The 17720-nt window shown below is 51.8% G+C and overlaps 1 protein-coding gene across 1 annotated transcript; it reads left to right on the forward strand.

Annotated features, from left to right (window-relative positions):
• The first annotated feature begins 5250 nt into the window (after positions 1-5250).
• LOC142823079 (C-type lectin domain family 2 member D-like) lies at positions 5251-16328 on the forward strand. Its single transcript, XM_075913369.1, has 3 exons — positions 5251-5298; positions 7070-7173; positions 15600-16328. The coding sequence occupies exons 1-3, from the start codon at positions 5251-5253 to the stop codon at positions 15748-15750; spliced, it is 303 nt and encodes a 100-aa protein (XP_075769484.1). The 3' UTR covers positions 15751-16328.
• The last annotated feature ends 1392 nt before the right edge of the window (positions 16329-17720 follow it).

The following is a 17720-nucleotide window of genomic DNA, read 5'->3' on the forward strand; positions in this document are numbered from 1 at the left end:
ATGGGCCCAGGACTGCCCCTGTCTGTGCCCCATGCCCTGGTGCTCTGGGGTCTGATCCATTCCTTCCCCCTCCCATGGACTCTTGGGTCCTCTGCCGGGGGCAGGAGAAAGAGCAACGTCCCCGAGTGCCCCAGAGTCCATGCTGGGCACAGCCCTTCAGTCACTGGGGGGGGGGGGGAGGGAAACTCCCCTCTTGGACACCCTGCAACAAAGAACAAGGGGAGCCCAAGGCCAAGAGCTGCCAAGGAGGCCAGGCCAAGCCAAGTGTGCTGGAGAGAGACAGCCAGGAGGGAGGGACAAGGGAGGGGAGAGAGGGAGAGACCAGTGCCTGGAACCATATTGGATGGGATGGAAAAGGAGATCACTGGGGGGGGCTACATCTCTGGGGCAAGGGGAGTGGAGCAGAGGGAGGGTATGTCTACACTACCACCCTAGTTCGAACTAGGGTGGTAATGTAGGCAACCGGAGTTGCAAATGAAGCCCGGGATTTGAATATCCCGGGCTTCATTAGCATATTGCCGGCCGGCGCCATTTTTAAATGTCCGCTAGTACGGACTCCGTGCCGCGTGCTGCGTTGAAGGAGGTGTACAGCTAGTTCGGAATAGCAAGCCTAGTCCGAACTAGCTAGTCCGTGTCGCGTGTAGCCGCGCGGCACGGAGTCCGCACTAGCGGGCATTTAAAAATGGCGCCGGCCAGCAATATGCTAATGAAGCCCGGGAAATTCAAATCCCGGGCTTCATTTGCAACTCCAGTTGCCTACATTACCACCCTAGTTCGAACTAGGGGGGTAGTGTAGACATACCCGGAGGAAGGGGACAGGCAGGCAGCTGTAAACGGCCTCTCCACCGCTGAGTTCAGCCAGCCTGGGAATACAGCCTGAGGAGGCTCTGTGAGGTGTTGTTAAAAGGGAGCCCTAGTACCACCTGGCAGAAGAGTCGTGACCTTACAGCAACTTTTAAACTGCAGCTGCTGGTGCTGACGCTCCAAAAATCTCAGGCCCCACCCTGCTTCCACAGTGATGGCAAAGGAGCCACATTGTCACATGGGAGGGGACATCTGAATACGGACAAACCATTAACGTCGGTTACCTTCTCCTTTATGGAATGCCAATCTTCTCCACCCTACGACCAAGCAGAGAAACATCAATGAGGTGATCTGAGCACACGCTCGATCTCAGAGAGAGCAAACCACAGCCCGTGGGCCCCACCTGCCCTGCTATCCGGCCCTGAGCGGAGCCCTCAGCTCTCTCCCTTCTTTCCCCCTCCCCACAGTCCTCGCTCTTCACGCCACCTGCCCCAGGCTCCTGGCAGTGTGACTGCAGCTGTGGCCGGGCAGCACAGCTGTGGTGCCACCAATCCCAGTGGTCTGGGTGGTGCAGTCATGGGGCAGAGTTGGTCAGGGGACGGGAATCCGGGGGTGGGGTGGTCTGGGGCAAGGAGCAGTGGGGATTGGATAGGATTGGGGTGGGAAGTCCTCAGGGGGCAGTGAGGAGCTGGAGAATGGGGGAGTCAGATAGGGGCAAGACCTGAGCCATGCCTGGCTGTTTCCTTCCCTCTCCGGCCCTCCCTACAATTTCTGTGCCCTGAGGCGACCCACTTTGTTATATATGCAGAATTCAACATTGTGCTCATTGACACCGTGAGAAAGTTGCAAGTTACAAATTCTACTAGCAATGTCAAATAAATCAGAAAAAAATGAGTGCTGCACAAACACTGTTTCCAAAGATGCCTAAGTGATGTTTGTGCAAACACTGCACAAACACAACCTTGTGGCTGGGTTCTTTTGTATTTCAAACAGCTCCGCTGCCTGTGGAATTAGTCCTGGTAAGCTACAGCCAAACTTTTACCTGCAAACATGTTACACTTACAAATGAGCCAAGAAAACCTATTTCAAGCACGTGCCTGCTCTTATTGAAATCAATGACACCCGCCATTGAATCTTGTGGCTACAGGGGTTATTCTAAAAAATGTACAAGAATAGGGGAGAAGGGTTTCTTACATTAAACTTTGAGCACTTGCTTTTCTTTGATTACTAGTCATAGAACACCCCCCCTTCCATAAGTGTTCATCTATCTTGACCAAAAGATGATTCGCATCATGTTACTTCATTTTATTTTGTTAGATTTTCAGAACTAAGGTTAATGCTCAACATCTATTCAAAGATCAGTACGTGTTAGTAGCTCAGAATACTCTCTCAAGTGACATTTTGGCATGAGAATTCTCATGCTTACTCTGAGACCACCATTCATTTTTAAATGTATATTATAAATGACAAAAAACAAAGACAAAACCCTACAGAAATAAAGCACCATCTTAAGGACACATGTTAGTACAAAGATTTTACACGTAGGAAGAAGGAGAATGATACTGAGTTCTGAAGCTTGTTTCTCTAGAAAACAAGAACAAACAAATCAATGATTATTGGGGGGTTTCTCTTTCCAGGATCTACATGCAGGGTGGGGTTCCCAACACTGCCTAAGTGACTAGGGCAAGGAAGTCCCGATGTCCCCTACATCATTTAGGCAGCTTTGGAAATCCTACTTGCCAAGGATTATACACGTGATGGCTGAGCTGGAGAAATGTTCTGAGGTAACTAGGATGAAGTTTAATAAGGACAAATGCAAAATACACCACTTAGGAAGGAACAGTCCGTTTCACACATACAGAACGGGAAGCAACTGCCTACGGTGGAGTCCGGCAGAAAGAGACCTAGGGGACCACAAGCTAAATAGGGGTACGTCTAGACTACAGGGTTTGTTGACAGAAGTTTTGTCGACAGATACCGTCGACAAAGCTTCTGTCGACAAAGAGCGTCTAGACTACATTCAGTTCTGTCGACAAAGCAAGCTGCTTTGTCAACAAAACCCTGTAGTCTAGACACAACCCTACATACAATAACACCTTCTGTCGACAGAACTCTGTCAACAGAAGGTGTTATGCCTCGTAAAATGAGGTTTACCAGCGTCGACAAAACTGCTGAGTTCTGTCGACGTTATGTCGACAGAACTCAGCGGTAGTGTAGACGCAGGTATAGTTTTGTCAACAAAAGTCCACTTTTGTCGACAAAACTCTGTAGTCTAGACACACCCTAGGAGTCAACAATGAGACACTGTTGCAAAAAAAAGATTTGGGCTACATTAACAAGACTGTGGTGAGCAAAACACAAGAAGTCATTCTTTTGCGCTGCTCTGGGCTGATCAGACCTCAATTGGAGTATTGTGTCCAGTTCTGGGCACCACATTTCAGGAATGATGAAAGGTCAAGAGAACATGGCCTGTGAAAGAAGACTGAAAGAATTGGACTTGTTTAGTTTGGAAAGGAGAAGACTGAGAGGGGACATGATAGTGGTTTTTAGGTATCTAAAAGGGCGTCACAAGGAGAAGGGGAAAAATTGTTCTCCTTGGCCTCCGAGGATAGGACAAGAAGCAATGGGCTGAAACTGCAGCACGGGAGGTTTAGGTTGGACATTAGGAAAAACTTCCTACCTGCCAAGTTGGTGAAACACTGGAATAAGTTGCCAAGGGGGTTGCGGAATCTCCATCCCTGGAGATATTTAAGAGCAGGTTGGACAGACACCTGTCAGGGATGAGATCTAGACCATTCTTGGTCCTGCCGTGAGGGCAGGGAACTGGACTCAATGGCCTCTTGAGGTTCCTTCAGTTCTAGTAATCTTTGATTCTGTGAAATTGGCCTATGCTGCGCAGGGCTAATGCGAAACCCTCTGTACCACTCCTTGCTTGTGTAACCACCACCAGATGGATTTGAACCTGGGACCTCTGGAGCTGACTAGAGGAGCCTCTACCCTCTAAGCTAAAAGCCAAAGTTACATGAATGGGTTACATTTGCACAGGCAGAGTGGCTGTGAGCCAGAGCGCCAGCGCCTGCACCCCCTCCAGCATGTCACACGCAGAGTGTTTACACCGGCCCTAGAATGTTTAGATTAACGGTGATTTTGATGCATCCCACAAAGGCAAAAAGGTTTAATTTCCCCCTTCTTTGCAGAAAATCCCTTGTGAATGCCCCTGTATGTCCTGCTCCAACATTTACCTTTGAGTTTGAAGAGATAAACAATCAGGGAAAAGGAGCCCAGCAAAGCCACCAAGATCACTCCTAGAGACACCTTCCAGGGATTCACCTTAGGGAAAAAGGGATCTGAAAAACACAAGCCCAGAGGCACTCACATTACTTACTAAGCAGGGACAGAGCTCTGATGACTCTATTGTGTATAAGGCCAGCCCCCGTGGGACCGGTCTGACACAAAGGAGGGAATGTGGCCCCATCGGCACCGCACCAAACACCACAAACTGATGTTAAAATGTCTCCAACTAAGACAGCCACCAAATTTGCACATTGGTGTATGAGTGAGCCTGGCTGGGCGTGCAATGAGAGACAGCGCTCGCTTTTCAATCCCTGGGGCAGCAGGATGGGACCTGTGAGATCTGCTGTGGGAACGTGGACAAGCCCTTTCCCCTCTCTGTGGCTCCATTTCCTGACCAGCCTTCCTGGGGTCCTGATGATTTAGACACTTGTTTGTTGTAGCAGGAACAGACTGTCGTTCTGGCTATGGCTAGATTTCGTCCGTCGGCAGAGGGATGCAAATAAAGCACTTCACAAGTGCAAATGAGCCCGGGATATTTAAATATCCTGGGCTTCATTTGCATACTCACGTTCCGGCGCTGTGCCAATCAAGCACCAATTCAAAAATGAAACCGCAGTTTAGCCGCGGTTCTGTCAACAGCGGGGAGCTTTTTCAACAGATCCTGTACTCCTCGGTTTTTGAGTCTTTGATCAGCGGGTGTTATGCCACGGAGAACAAGTACCAGTGTTAAAGAACACTCAGAAACTGTCAGGTTGTCTGAAAACAAGAGCTTGTAAATCCACTACATAATTTGTACTTCCCCCATAATTTGTAAATGAATCATAATCACAATTCATCCCAACTACTGTGCGGGGAACTATTCCTGATTTGTGGTTCTCCTTGAATCTCAGGTCTGAATCTCACCACCTCTTCCTATGCAAGCGTACTCTCCTCCTCCCTGGCCTCAATGCTCCCTCTTCCCTGCAATGAAATCAAAGCAGAATACCACGGCCACCATCTCACTGCTCAAACTGCATTATTGGCCGCTTTATAGCCCTCTATTGGCTTCCCTTTCCCAAAGCAGCAGACATGAACCTCTTGTCTTCACCCCTCCAAGTCACCCCACCTACCAACCCTGCATAGCACCATAAGGCCAGGTGCCGGGTTCAGTTAATGGATTGTGTCAACTTCAGTCCCCCCGTTCTAGGTGTCTTCAACAAGGTATGTTGGGTTTTTACACACGCTGCCCCACAGAGTGGGAAACACTGCAGGCAAGGCCCATAAAGACACCATCTTGTCCTGCTTTTGGTTTCTCCTCAAAAGTCACCTCTGCAATGATGCAAACTGAGAGCATCTAGGTTGTGCATGGCAATCAGGGCTGGGAGCATCACCATTTCAGTCAGAGCTTAAGAAACGATATCGGTGGTGATGAAATCTGGCTCCCACAGAACTCAATCAAAGCTTTGCCATTGACTTCTGTGGGCCAGAGATTTGCCAGGAGTTTGAGCCTTGCAACAGAGTGAAGAGTTGTCCCTTCACCCATAAATGGTCAATAGAATATCTAACAATTGTACATCTGTGCGGGAGTGGAAGGATGTTTGGCAGTTTGTCTCCTGCGCCTTCCCTTTACTGTTCAGTCAAATACAGTTCAAGGTTTCAGGTGAGTTATTCAAAATCTTTCAGTCAAAGGAAGCAAACAGAACATAACACATTCTTCAGCCAGATCAGTGTCCTTATGTCCTTTCTGGCAGAGATATAAAGTAACTAGATTGGTCTGATTACTCTGCACAGTATAGGCAGGAATTTCAAAAGTGCCTAATATTCACTCTACAACAGAAAACGTTTCTGGACAGCAGAGCTATGGGTGTTGGGGTTGTGATATTTTATCAACAGAGCTTTTCTGACAGAAGCCCAACTGCAGTCATAGTTATACTAGAAATCCTGCACTTACACGCCTGTATAGGTTAGAATTGCTTTGGGAGTCTGGGGTAAAATAGACTAGCAAAAGTACAGCTTCACCAGTACAGCTGTGTCCACACCAAGGCCATTTCCTGCGGGGTGTCAATCCCAGCCAGGGAGGTCCCCAGGGCAGAGCAGTTGTTCCGGCTGTAGGGCCAGTTCCCTTCAGTTGTGGAGAAATAGAAGCATTTCCCCCATTTCTCGACCCAGCTGTCCAGGCATATGGGGCCCTGCACATCTGGACAGCGCCCAGATAACGACACTGAAATGAGACAGGAACAGGTGGGGTGAGGGGTCCTGCCTGAGGACGGGCAGAAATGATCCCGGCGCCCTAGGCTGCTGAGACTCCTCTGACCCTGGCAGGTGCGCTGGGGGGGTGTGAAGGAGCCAGGAGGACGCTGGGAATCCAGCCCCCAAAGGGGCTGGGCTCTGCCCTGTGGGCGAGGAGCAGCCCAGAGCCAATGGACTTTCCAGCCACTGAATGCCCGGCCGGGCTGGGCCCAGAGCCCCTCTGGTGTCAGTAACGGGGGGATCAGCCACTGTCAGGCCTCTCAGCAGGAGACGCCCCTCTGGGGCTGGGCGGCCCCGGTGTCTGCTGGGCTGGAGGGGGCTGAGACCCCAGTGCGGCTGGAAAAGCCAGTGCCCCTGGGTAGGGGAAGAGCAGCCAGCTGAGGATGGGGGAGGGGTCCCCTTAGGCCTGGCCCCTCCCAGCATCCCCTGCGCTGATCATCTCTCTCCTTCCCCGCAGAGGGTGAAGGGAGCCCAGCTGCCCTGTCAGGCGAGGGTTTCACACAGAGCCTGGCCTGGCATGGAGGGCGGGACCCAGTCCTGGGGAGGTCGGGGTGGGGGGAGCTGGGTTTTGGGGGCAGGGGAGGGTTAATACAGAATTACCCAGGGCTGGGAAAGGAAGAGAGGAAGTCTCCAGCCACCCCTGGGAACACTCAGACCCCTCTGTGCGCCCCTGGGATTCCCTGCCCAGAGCCGGGGAGCAGCAGAGTTGGGCCCTGACACCCCTCCCCCTCTGCTGTTCTAGGATAACCTGCTGCACCATAAAGACAAATCTGACTACTGGATCGGCCTCCGGAAGGACCAGGGGTCGACCTGGAAATGGGCCAATGGCACCGAATTCAACCACCTGTGAGTCTTTGCTGCCATCCCCACATCTCTGAGCTCCCTGGGCTTTGGGTCCTTGGTGTTTGAGGTGCCGAGTTCAGGCCGAGCCCCCAGCCAGGGCTGTGGGAGCAGCCAGAGAGCGCTTGGGGATGTGTGTGCTCAGTGTGTTAGTGACGGGTGTGAGCCAGTATTTCCTGCTTGGTGATGGGCCAACACCTCCTTGTCTGTCTGGCTGTAATGAGGCATCGACATGGAAGAGTCTGGACAGTGTTAGTTCTGGGTGCCTGAGGCTGCTGTAGCCCAGTTCCAATGACAGGCCTGGCTCAATGACGTCTCGGGTCTGATTTCAGTGGGAGCTGGGTGAGATCAAACACCCAACCCCCACCTGAGCCGATTGCAGGGTGTGAATCGTAGAATGGCAGAATAGGCCTCACTGGTGGGGATGGGGTGTGCAAATCTCACCATAAGCTGCACCATGGAATCTAGATAGAAATTCCCTGCCTGAACCCTAAGAGCACAGCAGTAGGGAAGTGCCACCAAACTCCCCATGCTGGTCAGGTGTGTGATTGTGAAAAGCCCAGTGAGATAAGAGGGGCTACAAAGGCAGAAAACCCAATAATAATACTGGAGGGTTTCAGCTCTCCCCATGTTGCCTGGGTACGTGCCAATTCAGGAGGGAGTTCTGAAGGAACTCAGCAAAGAAATTGCAGCGCTGCCAACAGTGTGTAACCTCGTACTTACATTTACCTTTGCACCACATGACTGGAGGGTCGCTAGTGTTTTCTGAGGCTCACAGATATTAGACAACTAGACTTAACTTCAATGCCAGGCAAACAGTGGTAAAGACCAGAATTAACAGACACAGAAGTGAATGGGGTATATTTGAAGAAGGATGGACAAAGCTTTTGTAAAGGGACATCATGCCTCATCAAGCATGTGTTCAAGGGGGATCCAGTGGATATAGTGTCCTTCGATTTCCAGAGAGCCTTTGACAAGGTCCCTCACGGAAGGCTTGTAAGTAAGTTGTCATGGGAAAAGAGGAAAGGTCCTTTCATGGACTGAAGACAGGAAGCATAAATGCTAAGTTTTCAGAATTGGGAGAGGGAACTAGTAGGGACCTCAAGGGTCTGTCTTGGGACCAATCCTATTTAACTTATTTATAAATGATCTGAAGAAAGAGGTAAACCATGAGGTGGCAAAATTTGCAGATGATACTGAACTACTTGAGATAGTTAAGACCAAAGCAAACTGTGAAGAGCTTCAAAAGGATCTCACAAAACCAGGTGAATGGACAACAAAATGGCAAATGAATTTTAATGTTGATAAATGTACAGTAATGCATATCGGAAAAAAATAATCCCAACTATACATACAAAATGACAGCGACAAATATAATTTAATTACAGCTACTCAAGAGGGAGATCTCGGAGTTCTCCACAAACATCGACTTAGTGTGCAGTGGCAGTTAAAAAAGCAAATAGAATGTTAGAAATCATTAACAAAGGGACCGAGAATTAGATAGAAAATATCTTATTCCCTCTGTATAAAGCCATGGGATGCCCACATCTTGAATACTGTGTACAGATGTGGTTGCCTCATCTCAAAAAAAATATATTGGCATTGGAAAAGGTTCAGAATAGGGCAATAAAAATGATGAGGCGTTTGGAACAGGTGCCATATGAAGAGAGACTAAAAAGACTGGAACTTCTCAGCTTAGAAAAGAGGAGACTGAGGGTACACGAAGCTGGGATTTAAATATCCCGTGCTTCATTTGCATAATTGCGTTATGGTGCTATTTCAGAATAGCGCTATTTTGAAATAAAAACGCTGTGAAGATGCAGTTATTTCAAAAGAAAACCCTTCTTCCGAAATAACCCTTGTTTCTTATAAAAATGAGGTTTAAAAGTTATTTTGGAAGAAGGGTTTCCTTTTGAAATAACTGCATCTTCACAGCGTTTTATTTCAAAATAGCGCCATAATGCAATTATGCAAATGAAGCGCAGCATATTTAAATCTCCGCTTCATTTACAATTTCGAATGTCTGCCTTTGCATCCTTCTATCGAAAGAGGGTGCAAGTGTAGACATACCCTAAGAGGCGATATGATAGAGGTCTATAAAATCATGACTGGTGTGGAAAAAGTGAATAAGAAAAATTTATTTACTTCTTCCCATAACATAAGAACTCAGGGTCACTAATTGAAATTAATAGGCATCAGGTTTAAATCCAACAAAAGGAAGTTTTTCTTCATGTAGCGCACAGTTAACCTGTGGAACTCCTTGCCTGAGGATATTGTGAAAAACAGGGCTTGTAACAGTGTTCAAGACAGAACTAGATACATTCATGGAGGTTAGGTCCATCAATGGCTATTAGCCAGGATGGGTAGGAATGGTGTCCCTAGCCCGTTTGTCGGGGGCTGGAAATGGATGATGGGGGAGGGATCACCTGATGTTTTTCTGATCTGTTCACTCGCTTGGGGGCACCTGGAAATGGCCACTGTCCGTAGACAGGATGCTGGGCTAGATGGACCTTTGCTCAGACCCTGTCTTGCCGCTGTAACTTTCTTACGCCATCTGTCTACTAGAATTTTGTGAGGTTATAAACAAGTGTGTGGAGAAGAGTGGGTCTGGTGGATCCACTTAAACTTTCTGAAAGCCTTGGGCAAGATCCCTCACCAAAGGTTCTTAAGCAAAAAACGCTGTTGTGGGATCAGAGGGAAGGTCCTGTCATGGATCAATAATGGGGGGTATGTCTACACTACAGAGTTAGTTTGAACTAACGGACGTTAGTTCGAACTAACTTTCATAGGCGCTACGCTAGCGCTCCGCTAGTTCGAATTTAATTCGAACTAGCAGAGCGCTTAGTTCGAACTAGGTAAACCTCATTTTACAAGGATTAAGCCTAGTTTGAACTTACTAGTTTGAATTAAGGGGTGTGTAGTCCCTTAATTCGAACTAGTGGGAGACTAGCCCTCCCCAGGTTTCCCTGGTGGCCACTCTGGCCAACACCAGGGAAACTCGTCTGCCCCCCTCCTGGCCCCGGACCCCTTAAAGGGGCACGGGCTGGCTACAGTGCCCGTGCCAGGTGCAAGCCTGCCAGCACCCAGCCAGCAGACCCTGCACCTGGCACGGCTCGAGCCAGCCACCCGATGCCCCCCAGCCCTCCCCCTCTTCCCGGGACCAGGCTGGCGGCTCCCGGGAGCTTGCCCGGGACCGCAAGAGGCGGGCACCAGCCTGGGCTAGTGCGGACATCGTGGACCTCGTCCACGATCTCCGCACTAGGCACAGGAAAGTGGCCGTCTAGGGCAGGAGAGCTGCCAGCCTGGCCACCCAGGAGCAGGTGTGCATGAAAATCAAGGGGGTCCACTGAGACTCCCAACCCTGAGCCCTGAGCTTACAATGGCCGTCCTGGGTCAGAGCAAAGGTCCATCTAGCCCAGTAGCCTGTCTGCCGACAGCGGCCGACCCTAGGAACCCTAGAGGGGATGGATCAAAGACAGTGACCAAGCCATTTGTCTCGTGCCATCCCTCTCCAGCCTTCCACAAACCTTGGGCAGGGACACCACTCCTACCCCCTGGCTAATAGCACTCCATGGACCCAACCTCCATGACTTGATCTCACGTCCATTTAAACTCTGTTCTAGTTGTAGCCTTCACAGCCTCCTGCAGCAAGGAGTTCCACAGGTTGACTCTTTGCTTTGTGAAGAAGAACAACTTTCTCTTACTAGTTTGAAGCCTGCTACCCATTCCTTTCCTTTGGTGTCCTCTAGTCCTTCTTTATGGGAACTCATGAAGAACTTTTCTGAATGCACCCTCTCCACCCAACCCCTGCTTTTAGAGACCTCTATCCTGTCCCCGCTCCATCTCCTCTTTTCTAAGCTGAACAGTCCCAGTCTCTGTAGCCTCTCTTCATATGGGACCTGTTCCCAACCCCTGATCATTTTAGTTGCCCTCCCCTCTCCCACCTCCTTTTCCCAGTCTCCCCCAGTTTTGTTCAATAAAGACAGATTCCATTTTTGAACACAATTGTCCTTTATTTTGTACATCAAGAAAAGGGGCTAGGGAAGGGTAAGTGGAAGGAGGTGAGGGAGGAATGGGGTACGAGCCCCCGATGGGGAGGACTGGGCTGGCTTTGTGGGCTTCTGGTGGTGGAAGCTCTCCTGCAGCCCCCCAATTGCCCCCTCTCCCCAGATGGCAGCCTGCGGCAAGTGCAGCCGGTCTGATGGCCGAGTGCTGTGATGTGCCCAGTGTGGGTACTCCGGGCACTCCAAGCCAAGACTGGTTTGCAAGCAGGGCACCTCTGAGAACTGTCTGTCCGGGGTGGGGGTCGGGTCCCTTTAAGCGCAGCCCTCGGCTAGCCTGAGACAGCATCTCCACGCTCTAAGTCCTCCTCTGATGCCCTGCCAGCACTGCTTCCGGCCATCCTTAAGCCCGGTTCAGGGTCCACTTAATGTGGACATGCTAGTTCGAATTAGCAAAACGCTAATTCGAACTAGTTTTTAGTTCTAGACGCGTTAGTTCGAATTAGCTTAGTTCGAATTAACTAATTCGAACTAAGTTAGTTCGAATTAGCGCTGTAGTGTAGACGTACCCTGGTTAAACCAGATGCGGGAAAAATGTGGCCGCATTCAGATTTGGCCCACCTCACATATCTGTTCAGCCTGCTCCCAGTCCCATGGTGCAAGGGGCACTTGAGCAGGCTGTCTGCCGTGGCCCCACACTGTTCCTGGAAGCGGCTGGCTGCTGCTGGCCTGTCTTTTGCATGTGCCAAGGCTGCTCAGAGACATGCCAGCAGCAGCTGGTTGCTTTTAAGAACAGTGGGGCCACTGCAGACAAACAGCCTTCCTGAGCACCCTGCTGCACCGTGGCACTTCAGCAGGCTGGATAGAAATGTCTGAAAGTCTAAGTACACTGTATCCACTGGTTTGTCCTTGTCCACACATTGGTTATAGGTGTGGTAAGGCTTCCTGCCCCCTTCCCCCGCCACCCTCCGGCCACAGCCTGCATCCTCGACCCCCTCTTGCACCAAACTCCCTCCTGGAGCCCACACCTGTCACCTTCTTCTGCATCCTAACACTGTGCATCAACCCAGAGCTCCCTCCTTCACCCCCGCTGCCTCCCATATAAATATAATACAAATGTGTGGACCCTGATGACTTTCCAAAACTCATGGAGTGGCCCCTTGCCAAAAAAAAAAAAAAAAAAAAAAAAAAAAAAAAAAAATTACCATCAGTTACACCGTAGGGGAAAAAGAACAGAAATGGAGGGTCAGTTTTCACAATGGAGAGAGCTAAATTGGGGGAGGGTGTCTGCCAAGGCTCTGCACTGCTCCACATGTTAATAAACCATTAGGGAATGGGGTGCACAGTGAGGTGGCAACATGTAAAAAGAACACTAATTAATTGTTATTCAAGAGAGAGATCTTGGAGTCATTGCGGACAGTTCTCAAAATATCCACTCAGTGGCAGCAGCAGTCAAGAAAGCAAATAGACTATTAGAAATCCCTGAGAGAGGCTCAGAATGAGACAAAATATAGTAGTGTCATTTTATAAATCAGTGGTGTGCCCACATGCTGAATACTGAAATTAGTTCTGATATCTCAAAAAAAATGTAGAATCGGAAAAGGTACAGTGAAGAGTAAAAAAATTAGTGGATGGACCAGCTTCCATGTGAGAAGAGATTAGAATAGGACTGTTCACCTTGGGCAGGAGGATCAATATAACTACGAGTGGTGTGGAGACAGTGAATATGAAAATATTATTCACCCCTTGCCAGAACACAGGAACCAGGGCTAACCCATGGGATTAACAGGCAGCAAGTTTAAAACAAACAAAAGGAAGTATTTCCTCTCATGGCAGTCAACCTGTGGAACTCCTTGCCAGGGGATATTATGAAGGCCTGAAATATAACTAGATTTAAAAAAAAAAAGTGAGAAGTTCATTGAGGTGAAGCCCATCAAGGGCTATTAGCAAAACTGGTTAGGGATACAGCCTCATGCTCTAGATGTCCCTAACATCCTGCCTGCTAGAAGCTGGGACAGAACAATATGGGATGGATCACTCGGGAACTTCCCTGGTTAGTTCATTCTCTCCAAAATACCTATTGCTGGTGAGTGTTGGAAGACAGGTCACTGGGCTAGTCTGATACAATTAGCCTGTCATAAGACGGGATTTTCAGGTGTTCTCTCCAGAGCGCACTCTCTCTCTCTCTCTCTCTCTCTCTCTCCCTACTGCCTCCCCCCCTCTCTCTCAGCTCTTCTTCCCCTCCTGCCTCTCTCTCCCTTCCGTCTCTCCCCGCCCTCTTCCCCTTCCCCTCCGCCGTGGCGCTTGGCTGAGTGCTGCCTGCTCAGCTGGGCTGCCGCGAGGGAGGGGGGCGGGGCGGTGACGTACACGGCCGGGGCCAGGGCTGTGTACATCACCGCCCTCCCTTCCCCTCCCACCCCGGGGAGCCCAAACAGCCTCCTGCACTGCTGGCTCCCCCGGCGGCCCGGCTGAGGGGCGCAGCAGGAGGGGAAGGGGGGTGGTGATGTACACGGCTCCACCCCCTGGCTGTGTATGTCACCGCCCCGCCCCCTTCCCCTTCCTTCATGGCGGCTTGGCTGAGTGGTGGGTGCTCAGCCATACCACCGCAGGTGAGGAGCGGAGGGGCGGGGCAGTGACATACACGGCCATGGGGCAGGGCTGTCGACGTCACCGCCCCCCCCTTCCCTCTCCTGCAGCGGCCTGGCTGAGGGGCACACTACTCAGCGCCATGGCGGGAGGAGGAAGGGGGGCCATGACGTACACGGCCCTGCCCCCTGTCCGTGTACATCACTGCCCCACCCCTCCTCTCTTCCCCTGCGGCCGGCCCCTACAGCCCCTGATCCTCTCCCAGCTCTGCTTCCCACCCCCCTTCTGGCCAGCCCCACTCCCTTCCCCTCCCTGCGTGGTGCCCTGCCCCGCCCTCCTTCACTTTCCTCCGTGGCACGCTGTGCAGCTCCCAGCTGAGCGGAGCTCCCTCCGGGCCCCGGCGGGGGAGCAAGTGGTGGCAAGTGGTCCACCCAGAGCCAGAGGCTGGAGGTCTGGGGGTGGGGAGATCCCAGCCTGCCCAGAGTGGTGCTGGGCCTCCTCCCAGCCCCGCACCTGCCACTGAGTAGTCAGATGGGTCAGTGGGGGAGGATTTGCCTGTGGGCCGAGATCCCGCCCTGTGCCCAGGTGGGTCGTGCTGGGTCCAGGTCTGGCGGGAAGCTGGATCTCAGCGGCTGGATGTCACCACCCCCATGGGATCTGTGCTGCTGCCGTTTAGCTCCAGCTTCCCCAATGCAGCCTGGTCGGCCGGGCACCTGGCCTGAGAGCTGATGTCAAGTGCCTGGGGAGCCTTGACCCCAGCTCTCCTGTGCGGTGTCACTGCTGCTCCCCTGGAGCCCGTGCCTGGGGCAGTTTGGGTGCTGGGGCAGCTCGGTGGGGTTACCAGGTAGTCTTAAAAAAAAAAAAATACCAGACGGGGTGGGGGAGGAGGGACCAGCCAGGAGAGGAGCAGGGCTGGCTGGGAGGAAGGGGAGGGGGGTCTGGGGAAGGGCGGCTGGCGGGAAGCAGAGCTGGTCAGGGGGAGAGGGGGTCAGGGGCAGCGGGGCTGGCCAGGGAAGATCAGGAGGGGGAGGAGGAGGAGGAGGGGAGAACTGGCCAGCGGGAAGCAGAGCTGGCGTGGGGGAGGGGTTGGGTGCAGCAGGGCTGGCTGGGGGAGATTGGGAGAGAAGGAGGGGAAAACTGGCCTCCGGAAACAGGGCTGGCGGAGGCAGTGGGGCTGGCCGGGGAAGATTGGGAGGAGAAGTGGGGGAGAACCAGCTGGCTGGGAGGGTAGCGGGGGAGCGCCTGGCCATGTGCAGATCCCAGGGCACTACCTGTCCCGCGCATGGTCCTGTGAGTGAGATTGGCTGTGGCTCCATCACACGCTGGAACAGCGCTCAGGAGCAGAGACGGGGCTTCCCCTCCTCTCCAAGGCGTCACTCCAACCAGAGGCCCCCCAGCGCTGATCACGCCCCCCTCCCAACCACTCCCCCCCGCCACCAGCCTTCCGTCCGACGCCCAGCCGGAAAACCAGGAAATACCGAACATTGCACGTCTGGTATTTTCTGGGTTTTTTTACTGGACAGAGGGCCCGAATACCAGACACCTGGCAACCCTACAGCTGGGTGGGGTGGGGAGCAGGACCTGAAGTTAAACCATCCCCTTGGTATACGTGCTCCATGGAGGTCAGTTCCTCTTAGAATCTCTCTTGGCCCTGCGGCTGCACTGCCCCCTGTGGAACTGTCTCTTTTGGCTGGGGGCCGGGGTTGGGGGCAGGGTGCGGGAAAGGGAACTGAGGGGTGTGAAAGCAGCAGCTTCCTGCCCTGTGGGAGTGTCGCCCCCTGTCTGTGACCTACGGGAAACACCCGGCTCCTGCCTCACACCCGCTCCCTGGTTTCTGCCCTGCAGGTTTGTGATCGGAGGAGACGGGGGCTGCGCGTATCTGAACAAGGACATTGGGGTCAGCAGCCTGCGATGCACCAGTGAGAGACGCTGGATCTGCAGCAAACCAAAAGCACTTACAGCAGCAAAGGAGACTCCAGCAGGACGAGGCTCGTAACAGGAGTGTTGGACAATTGGTCCTGGGAAGGCTGGACTGGTCTTTCTTCAGCATCACACCTGAGCCTTTCCAGAGTGTCAGGGGCTGGGCTGGTAGCACTTTATAGACTAACAAAACATGTAGATGATATCATGAGCTTTTCAATGAGTCCACATCCTTTTTGTAGTGGGGGGCCCAGAACTGGACACAATACTCCAGATGTGGCCTCACCAACGCTGAATAAAAGGGAATAATCACATCTCTGATCTGCTGGCAACGCTCCTCTTAATGCAACCTAATATTCCATTAGACTTCTTGGCTACAAGGGCACATGGTTGACTCATCCAGCTTCTCATCCACTGTAACCCCCAGGTCCTCTTCTGCAGAATTACTACTTAACTGATTGGTCCCCAGCTTGTAACTATACTTGGGATTCTTCCATCCCAAGTGCAGGACTCTGCACTTGTCCTTGGTGAACCTCATCAGATTTCTTGTGGCCCAATCCTCCAATTTGTCTAAGTCATTCTGGACCCTATCTCTGCCCTTAAGCGTATCTACCTCTCCCCCCAGCTTAGTGTCATCTGCAAACTTGCTGAGGGTGCAATATATAAAATTAAAATCACGTTTATAGTTATGAAATAAATGCTCTGTTTTTAATTCATGCTATTTAAATGTCAAATGAAGAATTTACAATGATACATTTTGTTCTCTGCTATTTTGTAAATCTAAAATCAAGTATTGATAATTATATATTTTTTCTTCCAATAAAGTCTCAGTGTGACACCTGTGACTGAACAGTGTCTGGGTTGTAGTCTGAGATTGCTAGTCGTATACAGTCCATCAGATGGGCATCTGTGATCCTGCACTCAGCCTGGGAACCTTGCTCCAGCACAGCTGGAGTTAGAGGCAGCCTCCCTGGGCTGAGCACAGGGCAGCCAGGCTGGAGGGAAGAGAAGCGGCCAGCTGGCCATGGTGCTCAGCCAGGGTGCACCAAGCTCCACGTGGGCAGGTGCAGAGGAGAAGCTGACGATAGCTGGAGCGCGGGGCAGCCTTTCAGCTGAAAGCCACAGTCAGCTGGCTGGGGTGTTTCAGCCCTTCCGATCGCCCAGCTCCCACCATTCCTTGCAGCTACTCACCTGTGTTGTTGCTCGGTGAGTAGCTGCTCCTCAAATGAGGCGTGAAGTTCAGAGAGGGCTCAAGAGCTACTCTTAGAGCCCCTGAGATCTACTGGTTGGTGACCACGGCTCTAGATCCTGAAGAACCCATGCTCAGAGGGTCACGAATTTGGCCCTTCCTGACTGAGGGTGGTGTCCAGTACTGGATGAGGACTCAGCAGACCTGGGTTTACCATTTTCCAGTGGGGTGACTTTGGGCAAGGTACTGCCCCTTTCCATGCCTCAGTTTCCCTATAATGAACCTACTCTCCTTTGGGAAGTCGGTTGAGCACTGTGGATGAGGCGAGCTAGAGGCAATTGCCAATGTATCATTCAACTACTGATAAAGTGAGGGAAGGAAAAAACTACCAGGGAGTTGGTCCTACCCATGTGAAAGTTTCTGGCAGGGACTGATTCCAGCTCAGGACGTACATTACACTCTAGCAAGAGAAGGGCCCCTTATAGCAGTGCCCGTGTGTCCACGCCAGGGCTTAGACCAGTATCGTTAACAATCCCCCCTAGTTACCCTGGTCTGACATCTCTGGTGTTGGCCTGGCACGTGGTCTGCAACTGAAGGCGAATTCCAGGCTGTCAGACGGGGGCTGTATCTCTCCCAGAGCCCTCTGGCCAACCCTAAGTCCCAAGGGCGGCCAGTGCCGATGGGGGAGGGGCAACTTTCCCTGTGATTCCAGAATGGACCGATCTGGCCTTACATTCTGCTAAGGACCAACAAGCTGGGTGGGGCCGAGGGAGCAGCCCCTGGGGCGTTACTGCCCAGCCCGCTTGGCCCCACAACCAGCTGCCATTCACTGGGGCCCAGGGGAACCCCTCAAGCAT

The sequence above is a fragment of the Pelodiscus sinensis genome, chromosome 32 (genome assembly GCF_049634645.1).
Source record: "Pelodiscus sinensis isolate JC-2024 chromosome 32, ASM4963464v1, whole genome shotgun sequence".
Lineage (NCBI taxonomy): Eukaryota > Metazoa > Chordata > Testudines > Trionychidae > Pelodiscus > Pelodiscus sinensis.